At 35.5% G+C, this 24,482-nt stretch overlaps 1 protein-coding gene across 3 annotated transcripts in view; it reads right to left on the reverse strand.

Annotated features, from left to right (window-relative positions):
* KHDRBS3 (KH RNA binding domain containing, signal transduction associated 3) overlaps nucleotides 1-24,482 on the reverse strand; it is an 80,716-nt gene that overhangs the window by 15,268 nt on the left and 40,966 nt on the right. The window contains exons 5-8 of one of the 3 annotated variants that reach the window (XM_048939709.1): nucleotides 23,890-24,029; nucleotides 17,190-17,300; nucleotides 15,568-15,760; nucleotides 4,105-4,187 (exon numbers count right to left, since the gene is read on the reverse strand). In XM_048939709.1, coding sequence (XP_048795666.1) covers nucleotides 4,105-4,187; nucleotides 15,568-15,760; nucleotides 17,190-17,300; nucleotides 23,890-24,029 — 527 coding nt within the window. The remainder of the gene's footprint in view (nucleotides 1-4,104; nucleotides 4,188-15,567; nucleotides 15,761-17,189; nucleotides 17,301-23,889; nucleotides 24,030-24,482) is intronic. The other 2 variants (XM_048939710.1, XM_048939711.1) reach the window with 2 other exon arrangements.

The following is a 24,482-nucleotide window of genomic DNA, read 5'->3' on the forward strand; positions in this document are numbered from 1 at the left end:
ATAAGTACCTCTGTAGTCATCTCAATGCTATTAAGCAGATGGCAACGCTAAATCCGAATGATGTAGTACATCTCCCTAGTGGACTTTGTTTCCATACACTACCATTATTCTACAATTCCTCAGCGATAAATCTTATGTATTCTAGAGAACATTTAACAGTGAACTGACAATGCCAATTGATTTATTAGCACCAGTTTCTCTTTGCCCTATTATCGTCTTCGCAAACGCTTGTGCAGTTCATGTATGGAGCCACTAAGGGACAAAAGCACATTTGCTCAATTTGCAACACATTTCAGAGATTTAAAATCAACAGATTTTTTTCTTCACATAAAAAAATCTCAAGACTGATCTACCAGCTAAAAAGTAAGACCCCATTAAATTCTCTGGTTTCTTCCACAACATTCTTCTCTACATTTTTGTACTAAAATTGTTCTAGCACTAATACCAGACCACAAAAATGCCCACTTTCTGCAATAAATCTGAGTTAAAGATAGGAGCTCTAGATGGATTTGGGAAGTCTCTCAGAGTTGGTTACTTCTCACTGGTGACAGGACGAGAGGAAATGGCCTCAAGTTGCACCAGGGTAAGTTTAGGTTTGATATCAGGAATAATTTTTTTTACAGAAAGGGTTGTTAAGCACTGGAATAGGCTCTTCAGTGAGGCAGCTGAGTCACCATCCCTGGATGTGTTTAAAAACCATTTGGATATGGTGCTCAGGGACATGATTTAGCAGAGGGTTGTTCGAGTTAGGGTAGTACAGTCAGGCTGTGGTTGGATTTGATCTTTAAGGTCTTTTCCAATCAGAGTTATTCTGTGATTCTAAGTCTGTGTTGTGTGAGCATGCACACACACACAGTAAGGGGTGCTATCAAATCTACATGCATCGGACACACCCTCAAGTATCTGAACCAAGAGCCCCACAAGGAGATGCCACAGCAGAATCCTGTACTTACAACTCACACTCTACTGTAAGATCCTCAAGTTTTTGACGTAGCTCTTCAATATTTAATTACTATATGTTTTTATATGACAGATTTCCTGAAGGGATTACTGACTGCATAATAGGATATCTGTGCTGCATGACCAACTATCTTCAGCTCTATTTTTGCAGCTTTCTTTAGCATTTCCCTAAAATGATCAGAGCTCCCGGCCAGTTTTCATTGCTCTATAAGTAAAAAGGCTGCTTCAATTGTTTGATTTTCAGAAGTTGAGAAATTTGTGTTAAATTCATTTTAGGTTGTTTAGCTTTTTATGAAAACACTGAACAGCGTTTAACCACCTTACTAGTTTGCCCTAATATAAATTTTGTCTAAGGATCCTCTGCAAAAAATTAGATGTAATTTAGTCACATCTCTTCTGAAAATCAGTTAAGATAACCAGTCAAGCTTAGCGCAGCTCCAAGGGATATCTTTTTAAAGTTTCTTTAACCATAACAAATAATTCTGATAAGAAAAAAACACACCCCCGAGCACTACAATCTGGGGCTTTGTCGCATGAACAAACAACTGTGGATAAGAAAATGTTTTAAATGAAAGCAACCTCTACAGGATTACAGGGCATTAAGATGGATCAGAACTTAGAAAGAACTCTGATGTTTCTCTCCTTATTAATGCTGTGACAGGCTTTAACTAAAGCTTCACATTGTGTACAACTTAGATACTTTCTTGTACTTGACAATGTTAAGTAAAACACCACTGAAATTTAAACAAACATGATGTGGTAGCCTCAAATGAGTAATAGGAATGAACTGTGTAAACAAATACAAATTCTGAGCTACCCCACTGCACTTAGAAATACACAATATGCTGTTCTTCATATACTACACCATCCTATTCCATCTCAAATTTGGCCATTTTTGGAAATTACACTAAACACATTAATCAAAATTAGAAAGAATACTGGGGAGTACTGCTGTCCTGTACTGAATGGCTGAATTTGAAGAACTTATGCTCCTGATGCATACATCTTACAGATGCAAAGAACAATTTGGAACTATTTCAACCCTAGTGCAAATTTCCATTTTTAACAAAGGAATCACTGAAATAAGGAAAATCTTTAAAAACAAAATAAGTATTCAAACCATCTCAACTTTATCACACAAGAAAATACATCTGTAAACATTAACCAGTTCTAATGAGGTGCAGGAACAGAATCCTGCACTGAATAACTACTGCAAATGATTTAATAAACAAAACTCATCTTTTCAGTTTTAGTCATCTCACAAATTTCCTTGTTAATTTAGAATATCGTTCTTGAGAAATCAGTACCAGAAGATACACTAAAATACTACTTTTTCAAAAGATCATTGCTTTGAACATATAAATGGAAATAAGAATACGTTTGTTATTAAATGTGTTTTAAACATGTGAACACTCTCTATGCATAAACATCTTTTCTATCCATGCATCACAAGTGAGGTAAAATATAAAGAAAAGTTTAAGCTACGACAACAATTCTATTTTTCATAATTTCCTTCACAGAAAGAACACTGTAATGTAACTAAATATGATAAAACATCTCTTTGTGGTTAAAAAACATTTTGCAATATGGGCTACTATTGATATTCAAATTAAATGCTATTAGTCTAGGTAGCTCAGATGGCTGTTGATAGTTACTACTTATTGACTGCCAAGACAAACCTAATATTCTTTTCTGCCAAACTAGAAAACATGCAGAGAATGAGCATCCGTACCCCAAGAGAAATTACAAATGAACCATTTTTTGTTTTCTTTTAGCATACTTAACAAAATTATGGGAAAAATAGTATTTTGAAATTAAGTGGAGATCACAGAGTAATCAATTTGTGAAGCATCCCCTTCCATAACAAGTTTAAGCATATCAGAAGAATATATAATATCCACACATACACATATCATTGTTACGGCTTTATTCATCAATTTCATCTCTTACGAAAAAATTTGCTAATTTTAGTTCAAAGGAAAAGAAATCCTAGTGAAATCCTTAGCATGAAAAAGAAGCAAATTGTAGCAATGTTTTCAGTTTTGGCTCAGTCAAATGACTTGGTAATGAAATCTGATTGCTATGTGCAATAAACCCTGTTACCCAACACTAGAAGCAGTAAAATAGTACAGAATTACCAACATAAAAGTTGAGGACTATTCTGGTAATTTTCTTTTTGGGGAAAAAAAAAAAATCTATTACCAGCAGCTGGTCTCTAAATGCCTACAGAGCATTGTATTTTGGAGGTCCTACACTGTCTTTTTTTAAAAAAATCCATTTTTAGTAGCTTATAACACTATAGGAATCAAGTACCATATATACAAAGGTAATATTTCCCTTGTGTTAGTTCTCAACAATAATGACATTGGAACGTTCCACTACGATTTTCCACATGAAGTTGATGGGCACAGGGAAGAATTTATAAATACAACAAAATTTAAGTTGGGTGTGTCAACACTAAAGTAAAGCAGATGTCAGTTATAAACAGCTTTGATCTCAATTTTGCTTTAAATTGTTTTGCAGTCTTTCAGACTACACTGAAAAAAGTAGAGTAAACATTGTTGAAGCTAAATGCTATTTCTCTGATTCTTTCATTAACACACATCCAGCAGCATCTCCCTTCCCTTCCGTCTCGCTTCCAGTGGGCATGGCTTAAAGCTCTCATTATTCCAAGCAACCAAATTACACTCAGTAAAACATGCACAAGAATCCCCTCTGCTTTTTCAAATGTATCCACTAGAAACAGCTCATACTGGGGATCATCAGCGAAACTTTGTGTGACATGGTGTTTGCTATTAATTCAAACTGATACCTAATACAAGTAGCTAGTACTTCACAGTTGTTTTTTTTGTCGCACTACTGGAAATCTGGACACCTTATTTTTCTATGTAAGTCATGTAATTTTCAAGTAACTTCTTTAAGCAAAAATCAAAGAAAATAAATCATTTTTAAGATATCACTTCTGTTTCTTTTCAACCACTCAGTAATTGATTTTCATACTGGTGGTACTAGAGACAAAACACAGCAGGTTATTTCCAATAAGCCTTTTATAATATTTTTGTTGTCTAAAATGAACCTGAAAAAGTCTAAGTAAAATTAACTTTCTAACTGGACAGTATTTCACCTACAGAACTTGAAACTTACCTTTGTGCTTGAGTACTGTAGCTGTTGTCATACGAATCATAGCTTTGCTCATCATAAGCAGTTCCATAGCCATCATCGTATTCCTGAATGGATATAAAAGAAATGTAAAATATTAACCCCTCAAAATACTTCACAAACAAGACAGTAACTCAGTTCTAAATATGATTGTACTCTCAAAAAACAGACATGACATATGTACACCCTAAAATGGCAAAATCTCGATGTTCTTGATGTTCACACCATACAGAAGTTGAATATGAAAACGGCTGACAACGATGCTGGGCTTTCCTTAAAGGATAAAAAGTGGAAAAATAAAGAATTGCCACAAATTTACTACTAGATAACACAATAAGCTGAACTAAGCTCAGCTACTGATCAGTAAAAATGACATTTCCTTGGTAGTGAACCCTCACAACGAGAATTAGGAAATCCTATCCAAATATCCCAAAGGCCTCAATGAATATTTAGAAGTATCTTGTCCAGCTTCACCAAGTAAGAAAGCCCTCTGAAAACAAAGGGAGTTAGAGAAATGAAGATCATGCAACGTCATATAAATTATGCTTTCTGAGAAAGTGGGTTATCAACCCTGGCAATGTAAGAATAAAGTATCACAAAAGAATCTCTTTCATAGAGAAAGAAACCTTATAAAGAATCTTTCAGTAATAACTGAAAATAATAAAACCAACTACTTGTGACAATTAGATAAAGATTGTCCAATGCCAGTAGAAAACACCTCCAGTGATCTCAATCTGACAGCCTGCTGGAAGGAAAGTTTTCTATAGCAGAGTCATTGAGATCCTCAAACCAAATAAGAGCTGTGAAATTGCTATCTATGAGGCTTTTTAGAACTTCCCCTGTCATTTGATATTGCTTATATGGAAAACCAAGCAATCAGCCCATTAATACTGCTTCACCACCGACCACTGAAAATTACTGCTTCCCAACAGTGATCAGTAGAAGGATGTCTATCAATATTTGCAGGTAGAGGTGAATAACAGCTGATTCCTATGTCTGGAAGAGGAAACAAAGATTCCTCCAATTGTGAAAAGAAATGCATGCCTAAAATGAAAAGGAAATCCATTGTTTTCTCTTTCATCAACTCACTGCCCTGAAACTAAATATTAAAATAGAATCTTAGCATTTCCTTTGCTCATCTGATACGGATATCAATTTTCCTTGATGCACCGCACACTAAGCCCACAAAACCATTGCCTCTTGGCACTTAATTATGAACAAGTACTTTATTACTTATTGATGCAATGCACAGACATCTGTTAACAATAGAGTCATTGATAAACAGCAGAAGCTGTCTGAGCCAATGTACTTGCTCTGTTCCAGAGCATTTACATGACATTTGGGCTCCTCTCATAGAATCTACCAACTGTGAAAGCTTCAACCCTAAGAGGGAGTCTCAGATTTCAAACTATGTGCAAATAACGGTGACAACAAATGAAAGCAGAAGACTGAAATTAACCTTTTAACATTTAATGAGAATTGGTCCTGTTCTTCACATTTATATAAACTTTTTCATTAAAAACAGGCTGGAAAAAAAGGGGAAAACAAGACTACTCCAAAGCTATGGTGTGTCTATGACTTCTCACAGAAGAACATAAGAACAAACTAAAAAGGAATGGACTTCTCAGGTTAACAAAGCATACAAAAAAATGAAAGCAGAATTTTGGGAAAGCCCATTTTTTTGTATTATACTTCAGGGTCCGGTGCTACCTTTCCCTTCCACAGAAAGTTTGCTTGGAATTCATTACTGCAGACTTTTGCCATGCTAATTTCTGCAGTAGTGAATTAAATATCTTTTTCATTATTAGTATTTTTCTGTAGATAACTAAGTTTTGATTGAAAAATAGCTAGATTCTATTTTTTATATGTAGGACTCCTATCACTTAAGCATGATGTTGTTTATTATCATAATCTGCTTAAATAGACTGATTTTAGTGCTGTATTTATACTTATAAAAATCACAAATTTACATTAAAAAATACACATCCAGTGCTACATGCTGCAAAAATTGAATATTTTTATAAAGCTGCTGACATCTTGTGAACAGAAAAGATTCAAATTTCAAAATATTTTTATACAGTGCACTTGAAATATCAAGGGCCGAGGGGCAACTGAAGTCTCTACCAGAACATTCCATGAACTAGGTCTGATGTTGTATTTTCTGTCAATCATACTGGATTTGAAAACTTTCTCTTTCAGGAAGTTATTAACAAGGCTGGGCAAAGTAGAGTATTTTAATGCAATCAAAATCACAAAGTATTTTTGTTTTTATTTCTGAAAAAGACCTCTTGTGACTTCAATAAATGTCTCATTTAACATTAGTTAATACCTATGTGAAGGATTCTCAGTCATCTGACATGTTTCAGGTAACATAAAACGTGTAAACATGAATGCAAATATTTGTATTTATATTTATATAAATAATATAAAACATGTAAATTTAACTTTATATATTCAAATGTAATAAAAAGTATAGAATATAGGTGTATATTTAAGAACATCAGATTCACTGGCCAACACTGCTGCAAGTGAGTAGAAGAAAAATTACACCTTCATATAAATATTTCCATTACATGCGCCTTATTTGGGCATCTTTCAGTTATTTCTAAAATACTATTTTTCTATTTAAAGCCACTTCATGTAGCAGACAGCATTTGCACACCTACCAATCAAAAGCAATACAATGGACTTCCCCTATACTCCAATTACACAGGGCTAAAAAAATACCTCTAGCTGAAGATAATAACCACAGAATTGCAGAATCATAAAGGTTGGAAAAGGCTGCTAAGATCTTTAGTCCAACCATCGATTCGTCCCCACCAAACCATGTTCCTTGGTGCCACATCACCACTTTTTTTGAACACCTCCAGAGACAGGGATTCCATCACCTCCTTGGGGAGCCTGTTCCAATGCGCTGCTACTCTCCGTGAAATTTTTCCTAATATTCAATTTGGTGCAACTTAAAGCCATCACCTCTTGTGCTGTCACTAGTAACAGACTCCCATCTCACCACAACCACCTTTCAGGCAGTGGTAGAGAGCAGTAAGGTCTCCCGAGCCTTCTCCTCTTCTCAGATGAAACAATCCCAGTTCCCTCAGCTGCTCCTCACATGGCTTGTTGTCCAGACCCTTCACAGCCTCGTTATCAGTAAATATCAGCAAATACTAGTATTTGTCTCCCAAAAACAAAAGCACAAGCAAGAACATTTTATCTATGAATGGAAGCATTCTGCTTTTATGATTCACCATCCTGCTTCTCAGTACAGCCTAGAAAACCAACTCTCAAACTTAGTCTGATGAAAAGGCAGCAAACATGCTGCGCAGTTTATGCTTACAATACAAAAATGTAAAAAATACTGAGCTGAAAATGCTACAACTGACTTAAAAGTGCAGATATTTTTCACAGGACAACTGAAACATAAACAAGAATGGTATCATGAGAAACTGTCCTGATTTAAATCCTGATTTTAGGAATTTATTTTCAAATTAAGAGATTAGGTAGAATTATATGGCAGATGCTCTAAAACGATATGAAATAGTTCTGTATAATCTCAAACCTTCTTAATTACTACTCCATTAAGCTAGCATCACATTACATTTCCTCTTAAAAAGAACTCATGCCTGCAGTTGTCTTAATGACAGTGCCTGCAACTGATGTAAATCCAGAGAGTGGAGAACAGCACAGAAATTCTTCGTAGACAGAACCAATGGCATCGTGTAAGCATTCATCATTCAAGTATGTTAAACAGTAAGTCACAGTCATGGGTCAAATGGTAATAAAGCTAATGAAAGTGATCTCTGTCAAAACTTCTGCACGACCCCCAAAAACATCATGAATTGTGCTGTCTTGAACATCTGCATTTCCTTCTAATAACCAAGCACTTTAAATATTACCTTGTTCATAGGGAATAGGAAATGGGGGCTTTGAATTATAACCTGTAAGCAATGACAATAACAGGTAAGTGCTTGGGACATCTTTAGGTGAAATTCACAATGTTTCAAACAGAGCTTGGCAGAAGCAGGCAAAAAAAAAAAAAAAAAAATTGTAAAAATTTCACTTTAGCAAAGTCATTTGCAGTGCTAAAAAAAATAATTAAATCAATAAGAAGTCAAATTCCCAGCTCTCTCTCAGTAAGAAAATTCACCCAGGGGAAAAAAAAATAAGGCTGTTATCACTACAACGTAAGGGTTTCTGTTTCCTTTCCTCATCATTCTCAGAAATTAATACTCACGCCAGTACTTTATCATCCAATGCCAATGGAGTGCCTACCTTTCAGAAAAGAACTATTACATTCAGAAAAGTACTGAGTGCAGAAATGGACTTGACGGAGAAAGCACATAAGGTAATATCAGCATGAAGAAATGAAGGATATTTTTAGGCAAATTAGAATGGTAAAAGGAAGCAACAGCTGTTTTACTGTGTAAAAATGACATCACCCCATCACTTAAATAACAGGGAATAGCGAGCTATCAGGACAAGCACGGGCAGCTAGTACCATCTGAAGTCTGACTGATAACACTAAGTACATTTGCAGCAAACAGGCACAGGCTCTAAGCTCTTAGTTTGAACATTTTCATTTGTTTTCATTTAGAACTGCACATTCAACCAGAACAATCAAGGTGTTTATGAAATGAGAAAGGTGCACTGGTAGGTTGTTTCATACACTTTAAAATAATAATTAGAGAAGTTGCTAAAGAATATGGCAGCTGCACTGAAATCAAGGCAAGACTATTTCAGTTCTCCTGTATACAATGGCAGGAGCCAGAGTCAGAATCACAAAGACGCACACCTACAGAACTGCATCAAGTCACAGAGGTTCAAATTATGATTAGCAGCTTGAACTCTGAAATAATTGAGGAAAATATTTTATGCTCAATGCAGGTTGTATTTCAACCTCAAGATAGGCAGGCAAGAGAAACTTTCCAGCTTTGTCACCAAAACATTTGACTGTTTCCACAATCAAAAAACATGTTTCAGTTCCTGACAAAAAAAAAAAAAAGCTTTTCCACTGTTTTTCTGGCCCATGTTCAAAATCCCAACAGTTTATTAAAAATAAATAAATAAAAAATAACAGGAAAGAAAACAAGCAACGACTTGTGGGACTTAGTATCTTTAAACTTTCTTTTTTTTTAACATTTGTTTTTCTTGACCTACTTAGCAAGTAAAAGAACTCTGAAACATACAAAAAACCAAGAGACCATGTTTTTGTGTTCTGAACTTCCTTTCCAAAAGCCTAACCAGAATTTAGCCTGACTTTAAGTACTTTTGAAAAGCCCAACCCAGTAAACACACTGCTTTAAAAATCAAGTAAGATTTCAGTGTAAACCACAGCATTATCCACAAAAGGGAACAGAAACAGAAAAGACAGAGAGTATTTCTGTAATCCCTGGAGAATGAAGTTATGACAAATCCTTTTCCAGGAACTGAAGCTTCACTGAAAAAAAACTAAGTAAACAAGAACATCCGAATTTAATTTGATTAAAATGATCACAAGTACTAAGGAAAATATCAGAATTCAGAATCACAGAATGGCCTGGATTGGAAGGGACCTCAAAGATCTAGTTTCAATCCCACTGCAGGCAGGGTTGAATGCCTTGGCAAATCAGAACATGGTGTAATTCCTGCAAAGTGAAACAAAAATTATATTGGAACTCAATTCAGTTAGGACTTTTATCCTTTACAACTTTTGAGTTAGCTCTTAGCCTTATATCTTGCCTTGCATCCTGGGAAACGTTCACTTGGAAATAAAGACTTCACAATTTTCATATGGTATACAAACATTTTGCTGCCACTTCCAAGAGATCTTTCCTTTTCTACAAGCAACAGTAAGTGAGCAAATTAATGTTAATGAGAAGGAAGTCGGGTTTAAAAGCAGCCTGCCCTGCAAAATCAACACAGCTCCAAGAAATTGCTCCCACAGTATGCTCTGTATGATCCTCACTTTCAGTTTTTTGACATCTTCCAAATTTGGTGTGATCTCAGTGAAGAGATGCAGAAAGGATATTTACAAATGAGAACGTTGTGTTAAATGGTTGAACTTCAGAAGTTCCTATCAGCTAGACTCCATATAGCCCCTGAGCACCTTTCAGAGTGGATATTAAGACACCCAGTAGGTACTGAAGCCACCTAACACAAGATTAGTGGTAAAAATGAAGGCATGAAAAACATTTCTTGCAGCCTCAATCCTTGTTTGTATTTAGTAAGCATTTAGACAACAATCTTACATACGTGGTTTAACTCTCAGGCACACTGTGTCTCACTCTCTGTGTGGAGCCAGGAGTTGGACTTTACGATCTTCATAGGACGCTTCCAACTTGGGATATTCTATGGTTCTGTGAGTGTAGTATGAACAATTCTTCAGGAACTCATGCATAGACTCCTATACTCATTGCTCTAAACTCATCACCATTACATCTGGCGTTTTCCACAGAGGAAAAAGGACTTGATATTACATCCAATACTCAGCATCTGCAGAATTGAAGTTGAATGCTGGAGATTAAGCCTGAGAGAATTTGAATAAACTTTCTAAGAAGATGCACTAAAAAAATAGGTTGATCAGCTGAATGGGCTCTCACCTGGAAACATTAAGGCTTTGCATTCATTCCTTTCACTAATGGATACATACATATTTTATAATCATCACTGGGTTGTGAAATGGAGTTTTTGTTCTTAGCCATCCAGCCAAACATCACTTGTAAACAAACCACCCCCACCTCCTCCTTCCCCTTAATCTTCCCACAGAATTCTTAGAGTTCCTTCCAAAATGGAAACGATGGAAACTGCAGCTCATGACACTGAGAATGCCAGGACAGCCAGCAGCACGGTGATGAGCACATGTTCCCCAGAGGGAACTGAGGAAATGTGAATATCTGCAACAGGAATCTCAACTGAAGGCCTTCCACTGCTTTCAGTGGAACCAAGCTTTCAATTAAGTGAGACTTATAGCATTACATCTCGTCTTTTTTGTGTAGATCTTGTTACCCAGAATGTTATTATGTCCACTGAGTTTTCTCCATTTCTTGCAGGGAACAGAATGAGCTTGGCCTCACACTATTGTCATGAATGTAACTTGTAGTATCAGTACAGCCTTGCAGAATGGACTTAGCATGACAATTAAAAGCTCGTCTGAATTCAATCTGAAGCATCTCTTTGTGCACCAGTAAAAGCAATATATTTCTGGAAATACCCATAAGTGTATGCTTTGGAAACTGTAAATTTTAGCAATTTCTAAGCTTTAGGATCTTCCAGAATCAGATGATAGCTGAAAACAGATCATAAAATTTAAATTTTGTTATCAGCATCTATTACACATTGAAGTGTTCTGTAAATTCTTTGAAGTAGGCTGTGTCTTCAAATTAAAAAAAATATCAATTTACAATCACTGTAAATTGTTCACAACATTCTTATTCAAGTTACAATTTATTCAACATTAGAAAGACTCCCCAGGTCTCTTACTATTAGATGTTTCGTCTTAATTCATTTTTATTACAGAATATTTCAATGAGAGTGCATTCTTCTTGAAACTCTAACTGCTAAACATTGTGCATGCAGCATTAGGAAAATGTGCCATTAAGGTAACCCTTGTTGGAACATAAGGAAGCATCAGTAACCTGCCAGAAACAGGACTAAAGCTCTGCCATCACTCCCACATACAAAGCGGGACATTCAGAACTGTTTTCCAAAATAGTGCTTAAACAAGTCTTGTCCATGACTTGCTAGATTACCAAGTTATTTTTTGGTTCAACAGACTATGTGCTTTAAATCCGTGTTTAAAGTTCAATATTTAATGCCTAAGAACTGATTATCAGTTTAGGTAAATATCAAGTTTCATTTAACACATTTTAAAAAAGAACTTGATGTGGCATGACAACAAATATATTCAAGCAGTAGAGAACTGAAAGAGAATATCTGCAAAACATTTTGTGAAATGAGAATAGCAGCAAATAAAAATCTAATCTTGAACAGCTTCAGTTACATTGCTGCGTTACTAATTCGGAAAAAAGCCTCAAAGTTTAAAGCTGGTGGGAAAACAACAGCAAAAAACACAGACAAGTTGTTACTAGACAGTACTTGAGATTGAACAGTTACATTCTTATCCTGTGTTTGAATATTAAGAAATCAACAGTAGAAAAAAAAAGTAATAATATTATTTATTTCCTGCTTATTAAAAATTATGGAAAAGACTAAAATCTCCAAGTAGTAAAAAATTTCTATTCCTTATCTTCATGGAATAAATTGGCAGCTTAAAAATACATGAAAAATATTTTGATTTACCTATTGCATGTTTGGTAAATGTAGCAACTCTTGATTAAGAGAACAGCATCCCTGAGACTATCTGGCTTAAGTAAAGCCAGCAACCATCTAGGATGTTTTCTCTTATCCAAGTATTATAAAAATAATCCTGGACATCATTCTACCTCATACTAGGCTTTCTCCTGACCCAAGCATATGAGGATTTAGAAACGGGAGGTGTATTAGCCTTCTGAGAATGTTTATCACACCAGAGCAGAGAGATTAGAACAGCCATTATAAAGCTGGCTGGCTGCAGAGACCTGAATTTTTCCTATCGCACAAACTGATGCTACGGCTATTAAAAAGACAATGTTAACACAAGATGATAAGGAGCTGTGGTTTAGTAGCTTCAAAATCTCCATCATGGTGCTAGCAATATGGTGAAGTCCAAGAGAAATGGGTCTTGGGGATGAATGCGATACAGTAGTGAGACTGGCAAAAAATGGAAAACTTATACTGAATTGGAAAAAAAAAGTGGAGATATTGCTGCTATTCCAGTACTTATGTGACTTCAGCAGAGAAGGCCACATCCAGCATCCAAGAGTGTTATAGGCCTCTCAGAAAGCTGACTGAGCGATGAAGGCGGTCTATCTCTATGTAGAGCCTTCTGTAAGAGTTAAGTCCTGTGCTCCTACTTCCAAACGTGGGACAGATCATCTATTCCTGTTGACTTCCAGCCCGCGTTAATTACCATCTATGTCAAAATCAAAGAGTCTTTGCTCCTGGCATCATCTCCCCAGTGTGAAATACTGCCTCCAAAATTAACCCTTCAGATTTGTCAGACTACTGTAGGTATTTTCAATTTTGATTTTATTTTTACATATAGTTTAAGTAATAGAAGATAGGAGAGAAATTAGGATAGACAGGAGGAAGAACTGAGTAAATTACTGTTAGATGATATATTTATTGGTCTGATGTGTTAAGGACTGTGAAATAAGTCATTAAAGGGAGTGATAAAGAAGAAACTAACTGTTCATGTGACTCAGTGATGGCCCCACTTTCTGTCACACCGTGTACATAATAGTATGTTAGAGAAAAGGGCAAAGATTTTATGTACTGACAGCTCTGCATCATCTTAGATTACAGAATTACAGAATCAAGTTTTGAAGGCTTCATCCATTATACAGCTTGCTTCCTTCCAAACTTGCACAATTTCACACTGTTTTAAAGAGTACAAAGTAGAGATCTGTTGGAACTGAAAACCTTCACAGATCTTTGTAGACATTTCAGACCACAACAGAAATGCTCTGTAACTTCTGCAGATATCTCTGGGGTTGAGATATCTCTCTGGGGTTCAGAAACTATGCCATAGATGCTGCTTAAATAGCTTCCTAATGATACTCACATCTACTGTCTATTGTCCTCTCAGCAAGTTGTGACACCTTACCCAGCTTGGATATTCAGGATTGCAATACAGCACTTAATACTTACCAGCAATTAGTAAGCAAAGACTGAAACAGGACTCTAATCATGTCTCCTCACTCACTAAAATATACAGTTATGGCCCTTTGATTATAAGCTAAAATTGGACAGGTGGATGAAGTATCATGCATTGACACAACATGCAGTACTCTAATGGTTCATGTTTTCATCAGACTTTTCTAGCAAAGCTCAATTTTAACAAAGGAGGTGCAAAATTTGATAATTTTAAAATGAATCTGCTTGCACTGCTTTTACCCTTGCTCAGATATTTGGAAGATAAGTGATCTGGTTTTAGACAATGTGTTGTTTTTTTTTGTTTGTTTTTTGTTTGTTTGTTTGTTTTGTTTTTTTGTTTTTTTAGTAGCTGTATAACACAGCACTGTTTCTATATGTATTTCCTAATATTCTCTCAAAAGAAACATGCATCAGGATAGCAATTCAAAAGGCTGTTACTTCCATGTCTTGCTACACAGATATTAAAAAGTAAGAAATTAATCAGGTTTACTTTCTACTAAACGGACATTTAATCTACTACATATGGTCTAGAAATAGGCACAATTGATATGAAAGGACTATCAGGACTAATTGATTTCCAAGTCTTATGAAATAATCGCCTACTTACATCATCCACCTTGAACAGTTAAGTCAGGTATAGCCAAGAGACATTTGGATAAGTTGCTTAAGAACAAGTTCTCACAATATTAATAAACTACACTAGTTTATCCTTCATTGTTCAGGTATATGAAAAAATGTTCATACTAGCAATATTAAACTTGTACCTCCACAAAGCAATGGTACATAGAACCTTATGTTTCTGACTGACGGACAACAGTTGAGATTTGATTTGAAACTTTTGTGGTAAGATAGAAGGTAGGTAGAAGAAAGGTGTTCATAAAATAGGAGAAGACATCTGAATAGAAGTAAATATTTTCTGGAACTCCCAAGCTCTGTTTTTGCAAGCTTGAATGAAGAGATACAAAGTCTGGATAACAGAGTATGCTGTAAAAAGGGCGCATGAAGTTTAAAGATATATATAAGATCAGAAGTATTGTCCTTGAAAATGTTTTCTATTAAGACAACCCATTTTTATTACTACAGTTGTGATTTAACAATCTTTTTTTATTTATCCCACTATTCTGTAAGTTCAGTACAAATTAAATTTATCCTTACAGTTCATAACTGTAATTTTCAATCATGTACAAAGTATTGTGCTATGTTTAATTTTTACTGCACTGAAATCAAGACAAATATGTAAAGGCTGACTGAGATGACTGTGCATTGGATGATTGTGGTAAAGTTCTTTGGATCAATTCTGAAGCATTCATAAAGCCATTTTAATTACCTAATCACTGAGCAAGTACTACGGCTATAAACACGGCTTTGGGCTCAAGAATAGAAATTACTCGAAGTGCCAACTTAAACATCTACCAACAACGTGGTTTTTCAGATTTTTTTAAAGAAGAAACCTAATAGATTTAGGAACTACATAAATATTTTGCTGAAAGCACTGTAAATGTCTTTATGATAGTACATAAAACCTGAAGTCTGAGCAGTATGAAACAATTCAAGCCTAAGAGGGTGATAAGATTATCACACTTTCCACAGGTTCCGGGCATAAGACCTCATTAGGTACTAACTGAAGAAGTTCTGTTGGGTTCTAAAGCAGTAGTTAGGCCCACCCCTTCAAAAATGCAAACACCTCATGTTAATAGCTCTGAGAACAGCTCAACTTACATATTCACCATATGTCTCCTGTGCCGGAGGTGGTGGAAGAGGCCGGTAGCCTGCAGGTGGAGGCACTCCTCTCGCTCTGGGTGCCAGAAGTCCACGGCTACGACTGACTGGCCCTCTACTGGGAGGCACTCCTCTGGGCGCTGGTGCCCCTCTCGGTACTCCTGCAGGTGGTGGAGGCACTCCTCCACGGCCCCTGTGAATACATGGATTACTTACATAAATATCCCCTTGGTATATCTCTCAGTAGCTCCCTCCCACAACAGCGTGACAACCAGGCTTTGCTACAGACAGACAAAAATTATGAAAGAGCCATTTTAATTTGATATATTTCTGTATGCTTTAATTCAATTAAATGCATTACGCAGTAAACACTGGAAGATTAAAAACTAGTCATATGATTCAGTGATGAACCTCTCAGCAGTTTGAGCCATTCTTTTTGCTGATCACATACAAAGAAACACTCAATTTGCTGGAATCAATCATCTTCACTAAAATTTGGTTTATAGCATGTGAAATCACAAACACAGAATATCAAGTTAATTTGAACCTGTCAAGCTATTTCATACTCAGATCCTGCACAGAGGAATCAGTCCCACCGCCCTTCTCATCCTGAGCAAGCTCCGAAATGCAATCCAAAGATCACAGCGTGTGCAAGAACTTGAATGGGTCAGAATAAATTATTTTTCTTCTGGTTCTATGAAGTGATTTCCAGCTGTTGCACAAAACTTTCAGACATGTAATAAACGTGTAAAGTGTTCAACTGGACATAACCTATACAGGTATTCAAGGACAACAAATAATAGTGGTATATACATAATTTTTTTTTTTAAATTCTGAAGGAGTAATAGAGGTCAACTTGCAACCCATTAATTTCAACAATTCTATATTTGAATTTCTTCTGCATTTCCATATTGAAGTAAAAAATAAGAGACAAACAGGGACAGTTTGCAGAAGTATTTGACCCATTTACAGGTAGAGTTCCCTCCTGCCTTCCTATAGTAAAGGCAGATCCCTAGAAGCACAACTTGCCAAGTTTGCATCAATTATCCTCTTTTCAATAGAATATCTAAAATATTGCTAATAGACATCTCCTTTCTAAAGGAGTCCATTTTCCCCCCATTTACTATAATTGAGTTTAAATGACTGCTCTGTAGGCATATTAGACTTAAGACACCATTACTGTCTAATATAACAATTACACAGAACAAAATGAACAAAAATTCTTCACTACCATCTCTACACACCATTATCTAATTTCTAGAGCAGTAATTGGATAAAAATATTCCGTCCTGATTTCAGTAGTTATTTCCAACTTCAGCAATACTGTAGAATAAGATCCAGATCTAGTTTCGAGATTTCAATTAAATTACATAAAGATCTTCTACTTCCAATGATTCCTAGCTAAGGTCCCTTCCAACCCAAGTCATACTGTAACTTTTTTTTTTTTTAAAGAAACTTATCAAAAAAGTACTATTTTAGCAATTTATTTAATTCTTATTTTAAAAACTACATGAATAGTAAAAGAATGCAGAAATGTAAACACTTGCTAAAATCAGCATCTAATTGCTTCTAATTATTGATCAAAAAACAGAGAGTAAATGATTTAAAACTGTGCTTATTACTTGTTTTTGGCTAATCTGTAGAATGCCTCCTCAGGACAGGGTACCAGCTGCTTATTTGACTTCACTGAAGTGGGGGCAGGGGTGAGCAGTGATGTTCCCAGACACAGCCTGCTGAAGTAATATAAAGAAATAGCAAATGTGACACTTTCCAAGCGAAGCCAAAGAAAGGGAAATGATTCTACTGGCATAGACAATAGTCAATACCAAGTTTAAAAAAAAAATCAGTCAAAAAACTCGAGAATCGCAAGACAATATTCTTCACTGCATCCTCCATGTTGGGTGTAAGTGAAAGAAGGAAGAAATTGGATATGCTGAAAAACATGGAAAAACATTTGGAGGAAGAAAAGAGTTTAATTTTTAGAGCCTGCATCAGTTTATTCTTGGAGAGGTATTATAACACCAGATACACAATTAAAAGATATCTTCTGCATTTCAAAAAAGTTAATAGGATTGATGTAGAGATGGTGGGAAATCATACTTATATTAGAAGAACATTTATACATAAGTTTTCTGAGTTCTTGAGACAGTTATGAACAATCTGTGAAGTACAGTACTGGGCTACACCACTCGGATGTTAACTGCACCAGGATGGGAAAGACTATAAAAAGGTGCAGAGACGAGAAACCCAATAACTGAAGAGTTCTATTACATCCATGCAGAGTGAGCCTATCAGGGCATGATATAAAAAGCTAACTTTAGGAAACTAGAGAAGATATCAGGAACTGAAGTTTGACTGACAGGAGCAATAACAGAAACTGATATCTAACACAGAGGAAACTCTTCAACAGCAATCTTTGCATGTCTTTACAGAAAAGAACACAAGTTCTATTATTGCTTAATTTGAAAAAGGGAAAGTATATAAATTATGTTTGAAAAAATTAAAAATATATAAGAGCAAAATGTGTACACGCAGCATGGGAAGAAATTCCAGTACATCCCATGTTAAGTCACACCAAATACACAGCAGTTATTTTAAAAAAAAAAAAAAAAAAAAAAGATTTAGAGAAGGCAAAAGGAGTTCAGTAAGGCCAGCAGAGCCGAAAGAGCTGTATTTAAACAGGTGTCAATTGAAAAACTGAAACTATCTTTGAAATTGAGGGACAGAGACCATTAAAATAAGTCTAAAATATTCAACAGCATGTCAGGTTAAGGCATTTTTGAAAAGCCTAAAACGGCTACAAGTCAAACACTCTGGAATCAGGGAAGCTGCCAAGAGTCTGAAATCATCAGCAAAGAATGCAAAGATATTTATCTATAACATCCATTAAGTTTTTTGCAACACAATCAAGAAAGAATGGACAAAGTTCTAAAGCCAGAGACTTCTCTTATTGGGAATGCATTGGATGCTGCAGCCAACTGTCTTAGAAACAAGTTACAGAACATATAAAGCAAGTATAGTATTGTACTATCTTTGTACAAACTGTAATACGAGTTCAGATCCTTAGCTCCTTATTCTGGAGCTGAATGCCAAACTGAATGTCAAGGAAAGAAAAAATAGCAACCAAAATTCAAAGCAGAAAACTAAGAGGGTGCTGTTAGCGTGTGTAAATTAGAAGTGAATAAATAGAACTGTAACACTACTATGTTTATTTACCCTTCTGTTTTCTCGTTCTCTGCAAACGACAGTACAGAACAACTTAAATATAGGAAAAAATTAGGTAGATTAAGGCACTCGAGACTATAATTGGCAACTCAGGACAACATAGTGTGACAGAATCCAGTAGAAACCAACAGAACAGAAGTTATGTAAAGAAATATTTATCAATCAATCTCAAGGTAAGAACGAGAGGACAGGAATTAAGAGGGACTACATGTTAAACCAGATTGCTCCTATAAAGTATGTTCACTGAATCACAGAATAGCTGAGTTTGGCCACCTCTGTGTCCATCTGGTTCTTTTCCTGCTCAAGCACAGATACACAGAGCACGGTGCCCAGGATCAACTCCAAGCAGCTTCCCAAGATCTCCGAGGAGGAAACTCCACAGCCTCTGGGCAACCTGTACTGGTGTTCAGTCACACACAGTGAAAAAATTTCCCTGATTTTCAGGGAAAGACTCTGAAGAAGGCTGTAATTGTCTGTAATTACTCAGATTTATGATACTGCAAACGTGCAGTACATAAGCACCACGAGAGACAAGTTTGCCTATTTTGCCACCTACTCCTGAATATTAGTATGCTAACCAGAATCCCCTGCATTTCTCTGGATGAAGAAAATTCTACACCTTAAGTACATTTATATACACATACATAAACTGTATTATCTACTGGATTGTCTGCAACAGTTAATAGTACTTAAGCACACACCAAAACTTAGCTTGTAGCCAGGTGCTGTGAACATGACCTCCAACCATATTCTGAAGAAAAAGTGATAGTCTATGCACTTGAGACCACTGAGTCCTGTTATCAAAGAAATACTCTGCCCTAAAACATCACTACAGCCAAGCACATTAATGTTCCCCTTTTGTTATCAGCTTTATTTGTATTTTCTAGATTGTATCAGTCTGGCAGTGGTGAAACCAGTGGGAAAAAAACTGCGTATTTAATGAGGATGTAAATTTAGGTGTTTAAAGTAAGAACTCATTTTATTCCTAGTACTCGTTAAATTAACTTAAAGACTTTTTTCACTGCAAAATCTACAAGTCCTATTCTCAGGGCCTAAACTAAACAAAGTATCACATTTCAATAAACATATGATTTTTTTTTTGGTACACTGATCTGTACTCCAAATAATGCGTGATAGTAACACAATTTGTTTACTATGTCATGAAAAATATTTGCTTGGAATCTGAATAATACCCCATGATACCTTTCTAAAAATTATTTATAATTGCAATTTAGCATGAGAAAAAAATTACAAGTAAAAAAACAATGTATAGAAAGCAATTTTCTTAATCTGTTATTACAAATGCATTGAAGGATGAAAGAACAAGCCTTTCAGAAAGATGTTTCACTGTGCTACAGCATTATTTGTACAGATTGTAAGGTAATTATATAACTTTACTACCTGAAAATCTCAAAGTGCACCTCACTGTGTTCAGATAAAAATAACTACACCACTGAATCTTGTAATTTATTATCTTTTGCTTTTTGACTCAAGAGTTTGACACGAGGAAAAGCACTCCACTCGTACTATTCAAAACCAGGTTATACTATTATTAGACTTGGAGAAGTAACTCACAGGTATAATTTTTGACTGCCAATGAAGTAGCATTTTATCAGCTCATACAACTTAAACAAACAACTATTTAAACACTTTTCTTCTGTCTTCACAAGTAATAAAGTAATAATTTTTATAATCACTACTACTTTATAGTAGTCTTATATAATATCTATGATTTATTTACAAAAAGTAGTTATTGCCCTTGTCTATTACAGTCAGCTTCTATCTAGCACGTCCTACCAGTTTCCCTTGGCAACAGCCCTGCTGTAGCCCTGTTACATTTTTTCCCTAATTACATATTGGATGCTATTACAAGCTTCTCCTTTCACTCAATGAATTATTAACTTTGATTACAAAATCACAGCTCCAGTTTGTAACTTTTTGTATTTTTAGTAAAAACAAATTAAATCAGTACCTGCTAGAGCTATGAAGCTCTTTTTCAGTATCTCTGAACAACTGTAGGAAGTATATACAAGAATGGATCCAATATGAAAATGCTTGTGAAATTTAGGACCAGCCTCCTAAAATGTTATTATTAGGAGACTAAATGATTGGAATTTCTTAATTTTAACATTCAGAATTCCATGCATCAGCAATATTTTAAATTTAAGTCAATCAGTGTAGCCTTATTTTGAAAGAAGGCACTGAAGCATTTCTTCATTTGAGCATAGGCAGCTATAGTCAATGCTCCTCAAATAGGATATTTTGTCTAGGTTTTACAGTAGACATCTGAAAAGTAAGAGTTCCATTATATTATTTTTAAGTGTGAGCACCAAATCATTGAACGCTCCAATACCCAGTTCTCCCCACAGAAAGCAAGGCTTCCTCTGCCTTTTCATCTTTACACTATTAATATGGCTGAGGGTAGAAAAGCTTTGCAGAAGTATCTGGATAAATTAGGTTGTTGGGCTGAGTCCAATTGCAAGACAGTCAAGAAAGCTAAGAGTCAGGTGCTGACCTGGATCACAACAATCCCATGCAGCAGTATAGGTTCTGTAGTCACCAAAAAAAAAAAAAATCAAGGCAAGAAAACCTGGAACTATTCAGAAACAGTGAAATAAAAATAATTAAGAAATGACTTACCGTATACAGGAATACCTGTGCACAAGCTAGAATTTTATATGAAAGGACAAGACATTAATTTCTACAAAGAGAAATTTTTGTATGGAGCTAAACATACATGTAACAAGTTGTCATAAAAGAAGTCACCTGATACATTATCTCCAGTTTCAAGATGTCTGATAAGGAGTAAAAAGGCAAAAATTAGTATTCAAGTGAAACTATTCATGAATTATGTATTATAAAAAGACTTAATAAATTGGGAACTTTAACACAGTTATCACATCCTCATTAGGATGCTATAAGTATTAAGATTGATGTAAAAATATTCTGCAGATTATAAAGAGAGGTTAGAACTGATTTTTCAGACATAATTTTAGAAGTTTTCTCAGGCTGCCTACTACTTTGAAGATATGCAAGTAAATTTTCTTATTCTGAAAGCTTTGCTTCAGCCTCTCTTATAGGTCTCACACACGCTTGTAACTCAAGCTGTCTCAACGTGGGAAGGAAAAGCCTTTAACAAAGTCTTACTTAAATGAAAATATTACTGAAGTCAACTTGTACTAAAAGGAATGGCAGCATTACAAATGAGTTTGAGATCTTGAACTCAGTATCTGTAGTACCATTGCTACTGAGATATAATAAGTCTCATTCAAGTAATCTTTTTCACAAAAGCAAAGCTTCAATTTCCAAGGGCAAAAAGGAGAACTAAAGTTTAAGAAAGTCTTAAAGAAAAGGACCAAAAAAACCCACAACAGTCTTTCAGTTTTGTTTAGATCATACGAAAAATGAAGTAGACAGAGTTTTTAGCTGCCATCTCCAAGTCACATGCTAACAAAATTTACATTTACTCTGAAGATAGTTCAAGAGCATGCCAATTCAATGAATTGCAAAGAACTGAGAGCTAGATAGCAGTATGCATGTCTTGCATAAAAAAGGAGACTTGAATAAATAATTTACTGAAGATGGAAGCAGTGATAACTTGCTATTATACTGAAATTCTCAGATAATTATGTATGTATGTACTAGATACTTCACAGAGGAAATTAGTTATGAGGAACTTCAGTAAGAAAGATGGAAGATCAGAACAAACTACTCATATTCAGTATCACAGAAACTCTAGCTTAAGGATACATTTGCAATAAGGAAACATGCAAGAAAACCATAAATGTCCGTACTGAATCCTTAATACCTGTAAAAGAGTTCTGATACAGATCTGTAGAAAAGTTGAAAACAAGGTACTGAAGTAAATCAGCAAACAAAAATCATCAAAATCAAATAAGATCAGATTTGCAGTACTTTTTTATGGCTGATTACAGTGGCAAAGACAGGAACCTCAAGATATAATTACCACTACTTTTAGAAGAATTAAAATAAAAAGAAGGAGAATAGACATATCTACTTAACACTACTTGACTAAGAATAAAGCAACAAATTTGTGTTGTTATACAGAAGGCAGTTATATTCTTACATGATGCTCCCAACTGTAAATTCCCTAAATTAAGGTCCATTCTATATTGTGTTAACAATTGTTGTCAGGACACACAGAACTATAAACAGATATTTTTTTTTTAAGTGCAATAATTTCTCAGTACTTCTTCTAACATGCTCAAACTAAAGTAGAACACTTCAGAACACTATTTGAAAACTATTTTAGAAGCTACAATACAAGTTTCAAGCCTGCTGTAGTGAAGATCCATAGTGGCATAATAAAGACAGCAGATCACCACAAAAAACAGTTGCACTCAGCTGCAGCAGGCACAATCTCCTGTGAAAGAAACTGTTATGGAGTTCATTTAGTTTTGCTTTCACACTTTGGGACTCAGAGGACTTAAAGCTGTCATTCCCAGAACTTCAACAAAGACAGGGTGTTTCCAGAGTGAAAACAAAACATCTCCTCCCCCAAAAAAGCAGTAAACTTTCCTATTCTTGGATCAAGCAGAAGTTGTTTATGTAAAACGTTCCAATGAGAGAAGCCAAAATCCAAGTTCTATCTCCACAACATTTCTGTAGGACTACTTAATCACGATCTTGAAAATTGACTGTGATACAGTAAAGAAAAGGAATGTCTATATTCCACAGATTAGAAAAATCACTCCGAAATCTGTAAATCGAGGCAGAACACCTTTTAAAAAGCTGTGAGCTCCACAGGGCCAAGACATCATCTCTGCATGCACCTGAGGAGCAGCTGGAAGTTAACAGTTAAGTGAACAACCACAGGAAGAACGAACATCTTGTATGATGTACAGTGCTTCTTGACGTGTATCATTCAGCTTTCATAGGATAAATTTCAGCACCACTGTTAATTCAGTTAATTCAGCCTAAACTGTTTAGATGATCTTTGAAGAATCGAAATTATTTCTTTCTCCTCATTTCTGAGGGCAGTACATTAAATAGATTGTTTTGTTTTTAAAATGTTTGAAGGGATACGCTTAAAATGCACACATTCAAATGAAATTCCATTGCAGCTGAGACACCTACCTGGTCAAAGCAGGAACTGGTACTCCCCTTGCTCGAATAGATGGCTTTCCACGAACTACTGGAACCTCTGCATTCTCTGAACCACCATTCAAATACGTTAACTCTTGAAGCTGCGCCTGTCTGATCTCATCGTTGTAGTCCTGAAACAAGGGAGGGTAAAGGGTGAGAAAGCAAACTGTTCAACCACCATACCAAGTTACAAGCAGCGAAACAAAGATCTGGAAAGGACTTCCTCTTAAACGAACTTCCCACTGAAAAGTTTAATACACAGAAGTGCGCTGTAAGCATATTTCTAGAAGAATTCTATGCATTAACTGCAATTTGTGCTCAGGTCATGTTTTTCTTCCCTACTGCATATTACCTCCAGGTAAGTTTATCACTTAAAATGTGAATGTTAAAATGCTGCAGATGACAGGTGAAAATAAAATAGAAAAATCAAGGTCTTATACTCTGAGCTGAGATCTGGCCTGTAGTTATTTAAGATGGATAGCTCATTAAAAGCAGGAAACATCTACTGCGTAGTGTTGCAATGTGGTACAGAAGAAATGCACAGTTCAGAACAGCCCCCCATGAAGAAGGGATAGATTAGCCAC

The sequence above is a fragment of the Lagopus muta genome, chromosome 3 (genome assembly GCF_023343835.1).
Source record: "Lagopus muta isolate bLagMut1 chromosome 3, bLagMut1 primary, whole genome shotgun sequence".
Classification (NCBI taxonomy): Eukaryota; Metazoa; Chordata; class Aves; order Galliformes; family Phasianidae; genus Lagopus; species Lagopus muta.